This window comes from Carlito syrichta, unplaced genomic scaffold (genome assembly GCF_000164805.1).
Source record: "Carlito syrichta isolate Samal-C Ts95f unplaced genomic scaffold, Tarsius_syrichta-2.0.1 Scaffold309314, whole genome shotgun sequence".
Classification (NCBI taxonomy): domain Eukaryota; kingdom Metazoa; phylum Chordata; class Mammalia; order Primates; family Tarsiidae; genus Carlito; species Carlito syrichta.
Window position 1 is genome coordinate 313,046 of NW_007253410.1, and position 14,028 is coordinate 327,073.

Sequence of the window (14,028 nt, forward strand, 5' to 3'; positions counted from 1 at the left end):
AAAAAAAAAAAAAAAAAGTAGAAATGCTCTTGGGGGATACTGAACAAGAGCAGCCTCAGCCTCGTCTTGGGGGTGGGTCTGTGCTTTAGTCCTGAGCAGAGAGACATTGAAGACGGGGACCTAAGTCCCCACCAGGTGGAAAGTGTATGTAGCTTATAGGAGGCTTTGAGGAAGAACAGGTCAGAAATTGTTTAGCAGAGACCACAGAATTGATGTTTATAGTGAGACTTCTGTATCTCATTTTTGGGCTCTAACTGAAAAACTCAGTTTAAAATAATTAAGTTACATGGGACCCTCAAGTGAAATTGAATTCAGCTGGTTGACTTATACCCAGAAATTGAAAATTCTGTTTGGTTCATGGATTGTGTGATTTCTTTTTGTCTGAATGAATGGAAATTGTCTCACTGTATACATTATACCAATGGATCACAACTTTTTTACAGTTGGAAGAAAGCTAGTGACTTTCTGCTTTGTTTCCCACAGCGGGACAACCCTAGGACAGTTTCCACTGGGACAGATCCAGCTGACAATCCGGCACAGCTCACAGAGAAACAAGCTCATTGTGGTCGTGCACTCCTGCAGGTAGGCGTCCTGGGTCGCCATGCCCCCACTCCCTCAGTCGTTGCTGCTGAGTTTAAACATTAAATAGGACAACATAAACACCAATCTCTAGGACTACCAAGCCTCTAGGATTACCTCTAGGACACAAGCACTCATCTCTAGGATTCTACAGCAATTGGGCCTGCTCTAAATGGTGCCGGTCAGGGACGTCCCTATAGTTACGGGCTTCATAGCAATGCAACTATGCATGGTACATAGACAGTGGTCCCATGTGATTATAATACTGTATTTCTACTGTACTCCTTTTCTGTGTTTAGATATACAAATATTTACCCTTGTGTTATATTTTCCTACGTATTCATACAGTAACAGGCTGTACACGTTTGCAGCCTAGGAGCAATAAGCTGTGCCACGAAGCCTAGGTGTGTAGTAGGCTCTGCTGTCCAGGTTTGGGTATGTATACTCTAGGATGTTCATACAATGACACAGTGATGCACAGCAACACACTTATCGGCCATATCCCTATTGCTCTGTGACACATGAGTGTGTTCTTAATTGTTCTGGGTTTTTTAGTACTGTACAAAATGTAAAGATCTCTCCCCAGTGAGTGTGTATACCAAAAGCATAAAACGAATGCATTTTGTACATGCGAAGTATTCCTGATTTTGGATTTGGGAGAATTAGCTTTATCACGTGGCATTTTGTGGGTAGAGAGGGCTGAGGGAAGAATCTCTTTTATTGGTTGATTTACATTAGCTTACCATTTTCTCTCTCAAAAAAAGAAATGAACAAACTGGAAAATTGTTTTACTTTTATTGATATGCTTTAGTTAGGGTTTTTGGAACATAGAAGAATGTATTTTAAAAAGCTCCAAGCTGTTGCAGAAAGTAAAGATTTGCCAGCATCCCTAGGCTACATGGTAGACCCTGTTGCTCCTAGACTGTAAGCCCATCCAGCATGTTTTTTTTTTTTTTGGAGTTGGAGTCTCACTCTGTTGCCCACACTGGAGTGCAATGGCCGCTCCTGGCCACCGCAACCTCAACTTGCTGGTCTCCGGCGATCCTTCCGCCTCAGCCTCCCAAGTAGCTGGAATTACAGGCATGCGCTACCACGCCCGGCTAATTTTTTTGATTTATTGCAGAGATGAGGTCTCGCCAAGTTACCCAGGCAGGTCTCAAACCCGCAGGCTCAGGCAATCCACTCACCTCAGCCTCCCAAAGCGCAGGATTACAGGCTGAACCACCGAGCCCGGCTAGGATTTAAATTTTCAAGAGTAGTTTTATCAGTTTAAAAGATGGAAAAAGTTTATAGGCTCCTGACAAGTGTTGCCGTAGTCTTAAAAAGGGTTTACCAGTTGCAGCCTTGACCTGCCGGGCTCCAGTGATCCTTCCACCTCAGCCTTCCAAGTAGCCGGAATTACAGGCATGCGCTACCACGCCTGGCTGATTTTTTGATTTACTGTAGAGATGAGGTCTCGCTGCCCAGGCGGGTCTCGAACCCACGGGCTCAGGCAATCCACTCACCTCAGCTTCCCAAAGGCACGGGGTTACAGGCTGAGCCACCGAGCCCGGCTGCATTATACTTTTTTAGTAAGTGTAAAGTGAGATGACAGTGTGGCTTTAATTTGTATTTGATTAATGATGATGGTGTGGGCTTATTAGTTATTTTCCATTTATGTAATTGTCCTGGTAGTAGTTTAAAATGTGATGTAAAAATTTTGAGTGTATAAAAAGCTGTTGGAAACATAGGCAAATAAAATTAGTGACATTTAGAAATAATATAATATAAATTGGAGAGTTTAATTCAGTAATTACCAAGAATATTATATATTCTTGCTACTAAGATAATTACTATGACAGGATTGATGTAATCTGAGCACTGGCTCAAAAAAAAAAGATAATTACTGTGGAAGATATAGGAACAAAAGACTTTTAGAGTAGTCTAATGAAACAAGACCCTAACTACCCTAACTAGATGTTGGGGTCAGTCACTAGGTGAAGAATGTGAAGTAGTTGTATATAACCCCATACTAGACTGTGTCTGTCATAGAAAAAGAATAGCACAGGCTTCATAAAGGAGGCAGGCTCCGGTCTTGGGGGCTGGAGGGTGGTGGAGGGGAATAACCCATACAGGTGCAAAAGTTTACTTGGCCGTAAGACTAACTCATATTTCCTTATTGGGAGAAAACAGTACAAGTGCTGTTTCTTTTTTTTTTTGAGTTGGGGTCTCACTCTGTTGCCCAGACTGGAATGCAGTGGCCGCTCCCGGCCACCGCAGCCTCGACCTGCTGGGGGCTCCGGTGATCCTTCCGTCTCAGCCTTCCAAGTATCTGGAACTACAGGCGTGCGCTACCACGCCCGGCTAATTTTTGATTTATTGTAGAGATGAGGTCTCGCCAAGTTGCCCAGGCGGGTCTCGAACCCGCGGGCTCAGGCAGTCCACTCACCTCAGCCTCCCAAAAGCGCGGGATTACAGGCTGAGCCACCGAGCCCAGCTACAAGTGCTGTTTCAACAGCAATTCTATATTAGAAACAGAGAGCAAGGACTCAGAAAGCCCCCAAACTCTGGGCTCAAGAAATAGAGGCAAAAGTCGCCTCTGGCAAAGGCACTACAAGAGAAGTTTGAGAGAAGCTCTATAAAGCAAATGTGGAGTGAAGGAAAAAATATGTTTTACAGTATCTGGTGTCCTGTTGCTTCTCAGTTTTTAGATAAATATAAAATGAAAACTTAGGCTGGGCATAGTGGCTTAATGTCTTGTAATCCCAGCACTTTGGGAGACTAAGGTGGGAGGATCACTTGAGGACAGGAGTTCAAGACCAGCCTGGGCAACATAGTGAGAGCTTGTCTCTCCAAGAAAATTCTTATTTAAAAAAATCAAAATTTGATAAAGCAAATTTGAATGTGTTTCGAATTCTCATTTTCCTAAAATCTAATATCTGGTCTTCTGTGGTTTGTGTTCTAAGAAATCTCATCGCCTTCTCGGAAGATGGTTCTGATCCATATGTCCGCATGTATTTGTTACCAGACAAGAGGCGATCAGGAAGGAGGAAAACACATGTATCAAAGAAAACATTAAACCCAGTGTTTGATCAAAGGTATGGTATTTTATTCAACTGAGAACAGCCTACCTGGTTGAAGTGACAAGTTAAGAAAGACCTGAGTGATGCCTTTGACTGGCTGAAGCATGTAAGTCAGCTGCTGAGAAGTTCAGTGAATGCACACATTTTAGTGAACATGTACTTGTCAAAATAAATATGTATTTTGAACTTTATGTAGAATTGCCAAAAATGATAAATCCAAGTATGAATAATGTAGATAGGGAGAAAAGTGATTAAATAAAGATCAAATTATTGATGACCCTGAGGAACTCATTTTTAGGGATTACACTGTTGATATTGTATTATAAATAAAACTGGAAATTTAAAGATACACGTATTTAAAATGTATTTTAAAGTAACAGCATCTAAGCCAGGCTCGGTAGCTCAGCCTGTAATCCTGCGCTTTGGGAGGCTGAGGTGAATAGACTTCCTGAGCCCGCGGGTTCAAGACCCGCCTGGACAACTTGGCGAGACCTCATCTCTACAATAAACCAAAAATCAGCCGGGCATGGTAGTGCATGCCTGTAATTCCGGCTACTTGGAAGGCTGAGGCGGAGGGATCGCCTGAGCCCAGCAGGTTGAGGCTGTGGTGGCCAGGAGCGGCCACTGCACTCCAGTCTGGGCAACAGAGTGAGACTCCAACTCAAAAAAAAAAAATAGCATCTATTTTAAAATAACAATAAGCCCATAGCATCTTGAAGTACAACATATTTTCTGTAAAAAACAACTATATTTTCCAAAACCAAAAAAAAAAAAAATTGTGAAAAGAATGGCACTGCAGTTTTAACATTTTTGCAAATCTTTTCAGTGGCCTGGCTTAATAAAGGCTGGAATTCGCTCCTCGGGTCAGTCCAGTGGGGCGACCTCCCAAGAGGATCTTAAGGGACCCCCAGAGGTACTCGGCCTATGTTTTTCTTTGAGTTGGAGTCTCATTCTTTTGCCCAGGTTGGAGTGCAGTGGCGTATACATGACTACTGCAACCTCGATCTGCTGGACTCGGGTGATCATTCTGCCTCAACCTTCCAAGTAGCTGAAACTACAGTTGTGCGCCACCATGCCTGTCTAATTTTTTGATTTATTGTAGAGATGAGGTCTTACCAAGTTGCTTAGGCTGGTCTCGAACCTCTGGACTTAGAGAATCCTCTTGCTTCCACCTCCCAGAGTGATGGGATTGCAGGCATGAGACATTGCACCCAGCCTCAGCCTATATTAAAGAGCCACCAATCAGTACAAATTTGGCATCTTATATTATAGTCCTTTGGTAACTTCAAAATCACCTGCATTTTGGAAAATTATTAATAAAGTTGAATGGTATTGATAGCTGTTAATTTAGTTCATATTTTGTCTTTCAAGATACTCTTCATTTATTGTACTTTGACATCAATAACTTTATTTAAACCAGAGGTCAGAAACTAGAAGGGATGCACCAAATCCTGAGGTGGATGTGTTCCATTAGCAAAATGTTCTTACACGCGGCATTTAAACATTGAGAGACTCCACATGCTGATCTGGGTTTCTCATGCCGCCTTGGGGCAGGCTGGGCAGGCATCTCAGTCAGACAGGAGAGAACTAGTCACTCTGACCTGGCACCCTGCAAGTGTGTGAGTGAGTGTGTAGCATCTGACATGAGCATAAAGAATGCTTTTTTTTTCTCTTCTGTGAAGCTGCAAGGATGAATTTTTTAAATTGGAGATAGCAGGAATAGGGTCTAAAGACTAAACAAGACTAACTGGAAAGCCTGAATGAGTTGACTTTTCTGGAATCGGCGTTTTGTCAACATTAGCCTATGTTGAACCCCCATGAAGAATCAAACATGTGTTCAAAGAACACACCTCACCCACCCATGAGTGATCCACGAATAGTGGTACTCAGACATCTGTCGGATGCCCAGGTCTTCTGATATGTGAAAAATGATTAAAAAAATCTTGAGTTTTGAGTCATTTTTTTTTTTTTTTGAGTTGGAGTCTCATTCTGTTGCCCTGACTGGAGTGCAGTGGCCACTCCCAGCCACCGCAGCCTCGACCTCTCCGGTGATCCTTCCGCCTCAGCCTTCCAAGTAGCTGGAACTATAGGTGCGCGCTACCATGCCCGGCTAATTTTTGATTTATTGTAGAGATGAGGTCTTGCCAAATTGCCCAGGCGTGTCTCAAACCCACGGGCTCAGGTAATCCACTCACCTCAGCCTCCCAAAGGCGCGGGATTACAGGCTGAGCCACCTAGCCTGGCTGGGTTTTGAGTCAAAACATGCCAGATCAAAACATCTGGTAGAAGAACCCAATTTTATAATACAAAACAAACATAATATTTGGGATGATCTCATAAGCAGAAAATGTCATGTTTACTTATAAGGAAATACAACAATTTTTTTTTAGTCAGAGTCTCACTGTGTCACCTAGGTTGGAGTACAGTGCATGGGCACCGCAGCCTCGACCTGCTGGACTCATGCATTCCTTCCACCTCAGCCTTCCAAGTAGCTGGAACTACAGGCATGAGCCACCACACCTGCCTAATTTTGTGATTTATCGTAGAGACGAGGTGTTGCCAAGTTGTCAGTGCTCAGGCAATCTTCTCGCCTTTGCTTCCCAAAGTGCTGGAATTACAGGCGTAAGCCACCATGTCTGGCTGAAAATACAACACAATTATGGAGAAAATTAAGGTTTCCTTTCTCCATTTCAGCTTTGATTTCAGTGTTTCATTACCAGAAGTGCAAAGAAGAACACTAGACGTTGCAGTGAAAAACAGTGGAGGTTTCCTGTCCAAAGACAAAGGGCTTCTTGGCAAAGTAAGTTTTTAAAAAAATCCTTGATTAGTTCCTGTGTTTTGTAAAAATTAAGCACTTACTTAAAATGTGGTTGTTTACACCATATCTATGTAAGTGTACTCTGATAAATGTTTATTGATTGTGACTCTGAAGACAGTCAACTAAGAGATTGGTACATTCTGAAGATACTTTAAGTTATTTTCATTGTTTTAAATACTCAGATTCTTGGCTTATAACTCATTCTAATGCCATAAACTTGTAGAAAAGATTAGTTTAAGTCTACATTTTTGTTCAAGTATTACATTGAAGGAAAATATTATCTTGCAGTTCCACCTCCTCGACTAATCACTCTGCTCTTTTTCTAACAAATCATTGGCTTTATTCCTCTGAATTTTTTCTAGTCTTTTGTCTATATTCACACTTAGCTTATACATGTGATTATATATTCTGTAATAGTGTACATAAAGGTTACGTCAGGGAAGAGGAATTTTAGCAGCAGAGCAGCAGAATACAGATCATCTGCATCGGCTATGCTGTCAATTGCACATTGACTGTTGTCTCTATAAACTGTTTCTACCGATGCTCCATAATAAATGACTTTAAAAACTAGTGATTAACAGGAAGGATCTCTTGGATATAATCAACCATAAAATTTACAGGTGAATCAATAAGGGTAGAAAAGATTGAAAAAATGAGGAACTCAAAAAAAGAGTTCCATATTGCTAGATTAATACAGAAGATTAGAGAGATGAGAAGTGGTGAAAGATCTAAAAGGAATTAGCCTACTTTAACAAACTTCTTTCATTTTTTAAACCCACAGGTGTTAGTTACTCTGGCATCTGAAGAACTCGCCAAAGGCTGGACCCAGTGGTAAGTGTCCTTACCATAGACAGATGTACCAGTAAACAGAGAACCCCAACGTGTTTCTAAAAGCACTTTCCAGGACCCAGTGTGGAGTATCTTCACCAGTAAACAGACATAGAACCTCAATGTGTACCTAAAAACACTTTCCTGCACCCAGTGGGGAGTACCCCCACCACAGACAGTGTTAGAACCTGGCATGTATTTAATAACACCTTCCACACTTGATTTGGTGGTTGTTATCTTCCTGTGCCTTCCCAGGTATGACCTCACAGAAGACGGAGCGAGGCCACAGGTGGTGACGTAGCCACAGGTGGTGACGTAGCCATGCCGGGCACGAAGCTCCTCCTCTGTGTATCTCCCTCAGCTCTCCTTGGAACACATCTTCTCACAGACGTACCAATATTATTTTTATAATTTCATGTATTTAGTTATACATACCTTGAAAGTTTTATATAATTGTTGACATCTTAGGCAAATTTGGCCAATGTTACTGTTAAATTTTATGTATTGAATTTCCTCTAGTATTTCACCAGTTACTCTAGTGTGCAATAGGATGGTAGTTAGTGTGTTCTGTAAGCTCTCTGTCAGTTGTGTCTACTAGGAAACAGATACATGTATATGCTTTATTATTGTTTTGTTTTGTATATCACTGAGGTACACTATGCCATGTAAATAGACTCTATTTTTTATAATATACATGCTGATTTGAATTCAGAAGAAAATAGATCAAGGAAATATATATTTTCTTCTAAAACTTATTAAATTCTTGTGACAAATAATCATTTTCATCTTTGCAGCAAAAAGTTCTCAGTGACTTATTGCGTGGTGTTTCTTTTTAAAAAGGAAAACTGAAAGATTATTAAATACTAGTATATTTCTGCCCATTATGAATGAAAAAATAATCAAAATATTAACATTTTCGTAAATATGAGGATGTCTTATTGAGAAGTAAGTTAAAGGGCTTGTAAGGAAAACTGTTTATAACTGAGTAATCTAAAATACCAAGAGAATTGTCATGGTTCCTAAATCATAATGTACTAATCTGAAATTCCTTACATAAAAATGAAATGTCTTAAGTTTATTTTAATTATTCGTTGTAACTTATTAATGAGATAGTACAGACACACACATTATACTTTTCCTAAAATATAGGAACAGATTTTCAAGTTTAGCAATGAAGCGATTGCAAAATGGTTGGTGATGAGCTTTGTTAATTTTCAGTGTTTTCCCAGCCTATAAAGAAAGAAAGGTACCCATTGTCCTTATAAGGGTTGTGAGATAGATCAGGATGCATAGATAAGACATTATATTAAGAGTTAAAAGCTCGTTCACACACTTATTAGTGTTAAGAGCTAATTATGCAGCACACATAGAAAGTGTCACCTAGTAGCTGGATGCACACAGGCCACCACCATGGCCAGGGGTGCCCGCAGCTGCCAGCACAGCAGCTGTTGTTCTTAAACAACCATTTCCTGGGTTTTCTTACTTGCTGCCATGACTGACCTTAATATCAGGATATTGTTAAATAGTTTTTATTTTAGAATATTTTTTTCTGTTTAGGTTATTAAAAGCATGTTTTGTATACTTAAGAGTTCCCAAACACCCTGTGAGGTGAGACTCTATAGCAGTCATAGGCTCTGTATGTCTATAAACAAAGTGTGCACATATGCAGAAAGATGTTTAAGTGTATAGTATAAGCTGTATGATGAAAATGGCTTCCTAAGCCATGAGAACATTTTAAAACTATGTATACACATATTGGGGGAAAATATAGCTTTGTAATCAAAATTGAAGCTTTTACCTTAACTTCATGGAACTGAACAACTTAAGAATAACTCATGTGACCAAACATACCAAAGTGCCTGTGGCAGATGCTGATTGTTGTTTCTACGCACCCCTCCCTTTAGCACATTTTAATTTTGTCTCACTTTATAACCTACACTTTGAACCATGGGTTTATTTATAATGGAGTTTATAGCTTCACAACACATTTCTTGTAATCATAAAGACCAGTATAATCTCACTGTCTCCTATTTAGTGACACTTAAAAACCTCTATAAACCATTTATATTAGTAGTATACAGGATTATTTGGGGAGGAAGCTTATGAATATGTTGATACATACATGCAAACATTTATGTACACAAACATTTAACTATTTTAGTAGCATAGAAAGACAGGTAATACTTATTAAATCTAGTTGCTTTCCCATGGTTTTAGATTTTTTTGAAGGTTTTTTAAAAATAAGGTCTGTGGAAGGGCTTCTGTTATAATCTATAAAAGAGAAGAAACACTCATTGAAGTTTTAGCATGCCAGTAATTTTTACTAGCATCCTACACAGTTGGGTTTTGCATCCATAAGCTTAATCTATTCAATGTGTGTTTTACTTAATGGATGCTATATTTAGGCAATTAGGCAAAATAGATGCAATTAAAGGTGCAAAGCCCAAAGAAAGTCAGTTTAGCAGCACAATGAGTTGCCCCTTGATGCAGTGAAGTCAGGAGAGCTGTCACCTTTTGGATGCAAGCTTCCCACTTGCAGGGTCTGGGGCCTCCATAGCCCTTTTCATTCTTTGTAAGAGGAAGGGAAGAAGGAGGGTGAATCTGAGGCACTGAAGCACCTTCCAGAGATGTGGGGAAGTCAGGAGCTATCATCAGGGCCACGCTCCTAGCACCCCAGGATCCCAATGGTAGAAAACACTCGAATTCTCAGAATATTGATTTGTTTTTAATACTCTCAGAATATTGATTTGTTTTTAATATTGATTTGTTTTTAATACTCGATTTATCTAGGAAAAGGGAACTTTAATTCTTATACCTTGAGCCAAGCCAATGGAGAGAAAATTAGATACATTTGAAGTGCAGCTCTGTTCCTTGTACATGTGGGTTCTTATCCTGTGCCTTAAAGTAAGAAGGTATTGTTTCCAAGTTTCAGATTAAAACAGAAGAAGCCTTGTAGCTATATTTACCACAATTTAATGCTGTATTATAAGAATTCCTTTTACAGATACTCTTTATCAAGAGGTCAGCTCTTTTTCAAGAACCTAAGCCAAACGCAAATCAGCGTGTAGAGCTGTGCATTTATTCTGTGGTTGCTACATGAATTCTGATTCTGGCTGGTTCACCCGCTGCAAATGGAGAACAGCAGGGCTTTTTAAAAAAATATAGAATGTCCTTTTTGTGCAACTAATTTTACATAACTGTGCATGTATTTATTCAATAAAACTTTTAAGTTATCTTGCTTGTCATTTGTTTTTCCTCTTTCTTTTGAAATGAGTCTTTAGTGTAGGGCCAGATAATTTGAAAAGTAGCTACAGTGTACTCACTGTTTGTATTTGTTCTTTGTGAATCCTTCCATTTTCAGAGCAACTGCATTACAACAGTTGATACTGTTCTTCCTGTTCTCATCTGAGTTTCTCACCTCTGCCTAGCCTATTAGACTTTGCCTTTTGAAAACAGCTCTTCTGTATAACCATGAGTAGAAAAAGTAGATTTTGAATGTGCTTTACAACAGAGCACCAAGAAATGAAATGGGAGTTGCTGAGACTATTGAACATTTGAGCCAACTGAGGGGTGACACTAGAGTATCCATTACTGCTTAATTCACTACAGACAATGGGACTGACTTCAGAGGATCATCATGGCCTAGTCTTGGCCTCTCAGCATTTAACACTGTGTACTTCCTTTCCCTGCTCATGGCCATCTTTCCTTGGCAACACCTTAGGATCTTTCACTGTCTTCTCCTCTAGCCAGACTCTAGGTATTGCAGCAATATGGGTTTTGGCTCTGGTCCCTTTTAATTTTATTCAGCATTCTTAATCCCATGACTTCCAGATATACATCACCAATACAGGCTTTTTCTGAGCTCAGAGCCAGTGCATCTCGCTGTTTCCATGCCCTGTCTACGTGGAGACCTCGAGGTGTGTCTGTCTGTCTCATCTAGAGGCTCGAGCAGAGACCTGGACAGCATCTGCCACCTCCCGCTGCCTTACTCTGCATGTACAGAGACCAGGCCCTTGAGTTCTAACTTGAGAATATACCCACATCAACTCTGTCTCCCCAGTCTAAGCCATTATCCTTCCTACCTGACACAGTCAAATCCCAGTTTCCAAGCTTTCTCCCTTTCTACTTTTCCTCCTCATGCATTTCCTACACGACAACCAGAGGGATCTTTCAAAACATAAATCTTAAATCACCACTGCACTGCTCTCCGTTACTCGTAGAACAAAGGCCAAGAGCATTTCATGACTCACAAAGCCCATGTTTCCTTCCACGATGCCCTCACCTGTCATACTTCAACCATGGAGGCTTCTTCTCGATTCCTCAGCGTCCCCCATCCCATCTCAGCACCTCCACGTGTGCTCTTCCCCTGATGTGGCCCAGCTGGCCCCTCCTCTCCACCTCTCAGCTTAAAGTTGATTTTCTCAGTGTCCAGTAAGCTCTCTCGGCACCATTTACTTTCATTAAGCATATTTAACGTAGTTAGAATTTAGTTTGATTTAAAACTTTACTGCTTGAACTCTAAGCTCCCAAGGGCAGAGATTTATGTGAGTTCTACTTGAACTTTTCTCATGGCTTATGGCATGTCCTTGGTTCCAGGTTGACAAACCAAATACCTGTTGACTACGTGATGTATAAAGTTTGTCATCATTCATTGGTTTGAGTAAGTTTCCATTCAAAGAAAGATACCTATTGGCAGTTTTTAGTGAAGACTAAAGAAGGTACAGATGAGCATGGCAAACAATATGATGGAGACAAAAAGCCAACAACTAATTATCTGATAAACAATTGAAGCACAAAAGCAGGACCAGGAAGTCTGCCTTATTCAGTGTCATTCTCAACTTCCTAGGCAATACAGTATGAAAAGAAAAAGATGGTTAACCAGAAAGTGACTGGTTTATTTAGCCAGCATTAGGGATGTGCCTGGGAAAAAAGTCGCAGGAGTGTTTCGGGCTGGTCCAACAAACAGGCTACTAATCTCCACGAACCAACTGAGAATGAGAGACAGTAAGCTGGAAGAAGGAAATTATAAAACTATAAACCTAGTCAAAACCAGAATAATCTTCATTTGTATAAATGCTTGTATTACAACTAACTTTAAATTGTTGGCTCTGAACAAAAAAACCAGCTAAACCTTCTGAATTATCAATAAAACATTAATGTATTCAAGGTTCTTACTTAGGCAACATCTGATGTTCACAGGCTTTAAAAATGATTAGCCAGGAGATAATAACTGGCCTTATCTAAGATCTCAGTATCATAAGTAATTAAGCAAACTGCTATAAATAAAGTAAATATGAATAAAATAATGCTTATGGATAAGCTTTTCATGTACTTTAAATTTTTTTTAATTGTTTTAAAAGCTCATTAAATGGTTTATTTTCAATCAAGACAAAGTTGTTTTTGTTTTTGAGTTGGGGAGTCTCACTCTGTCACCCAGACTGGAGTGCAGTGGCCGCTCCCGGCCACCGCAGCCTCAACCTGCTGGGCTCCAGCAATCCTTCCGCCTCAGCCTTCCAGTAGCTGGAACTACAGGTGTGCGCTACCACGCCTGGCTAATTTTTCGATTTATTGTAGACATGAGGTCTCGCCAAGTTGCCCAGGCAGGTCTCAAACCCCCGGGGCTCAGGCAATCCACTCAACTCAGCCTCCCAAAGCACGGGATTACAGGCTGAGCCACCGGCCCAGCAAGGAAAAGTTTAATATGGGAAATGTTTCTAACATAAAGGGTCTCATCTATAAGATACTAATATGTAACAGTTTAGAATTTCTTGTTTTCTAGGTTTCACTAGAATTTTAGGTTATTTTATGTAATCCGGGATTATTTAAAAGGTTACTTATGCCGGGCTTGGTGGCTCAGCCTGTAATCCCGCGCCTTTGGGAGGCTGAGGTGAGTGGATTGCCTGAGCCCGTGGGTTCGAGACCCACCTAGGCAGCGAGACCTCATCTCTACAATAAATAAAAAAATCAGCCAGGCGTGGTAGCACATGCCTGTAATTCCAGCTACTTGGAAGGCTGAGGCGGAAGGATCGCCGGAGCCCAGAAGGTGGAGGCTGCGGTGGCCAGAAGCGGCCACTGCACTCCAGTCTGGGCAACAGAGTGAGACTCCAACTCAAAAAAAAAAAAAAAGATTATTTATTTTTTAAGAAATGAAAAAATCAGTAGGTAGGAGAGAGATATATAAAAAGAGTTACAGATATAAAGATATTTTTGGTAAGAAAAGTTATAAAGAAAAAATAATTTTGTGTGTGGAAGAATTTTGTATGATAAAATTTTGTCCTAAAGTAAAATGACTGGTTATTTAGGAAAGAGGGAGATACAGGGCAAAACAGAAAGTCTAAGCATGTCATCAATGGTATGTGGAAATCAGGATAAGGTTCACAAAGGGGAATTTATGAAGAAATCTTGGTATATGATTTAGTTGGTTATAACTTTTTCTCCAGTCCTGTTACGGCTTGAAAAGTTTTTAATTGCTCACAAAACTAAGCTTTAAAAGGATTAAAGTTTTGGGTTGTTTTTTACAGCATTATTTTGTATAGAAAAAGATCTTGTATGGTACATTTTTGTCCTATAATAAAATGGTTGTTTTTTTAAAAAGCATAATGCAAAAATAAAAGGTTCAAGCATGTTTTTTAAAATAGTATTGAAAGAACTTAGACGCCAGTAACAATTCCACACCCGTTAGGGACCAAGAGATTTATTAAAGCGGTGGCTACAGGGAAAAGGAATAGGGTCTGTAGCCGC

At 40.2% G+C, this 14,028-nt stretch overlaps 1 protein-coding gene across 1 annotated transcript in view; it reads left to right on the top strand.

Moving 5' to 3' along the window:
* Positions 1-10,521, top strand: part of ESYT2 (extended synaptotagmin 2) — a 75,103-nt gene extending 64,582 nt beyond the window's left edge. The window contains exons 18-22 of the mRNA XM_008067148.2: positions 484-582; positions 3,525-3,656; positions 6,336-6,441; positions 7,241-7,290; positions 7,543-10,521. Coding sequence (XP_008065339.2) covers positions 484-582; positions 3,525-3,656; positions 6,336-6,441; positions 7,241-7,290; positions 7,543-7,588 — 433 coding nt within the window. The 3' untranslated portion in view covers positions 7,589-10,521. The remainder of the gene's footprint in view (positions 1-483; positions 583-3,524; positions 3,657-6,335; positions 6,442-7,240; positions 7,291-7,542) is intronic.
* Positions 10,522-14,028: the final 3,507 nt, after the last annotated feature.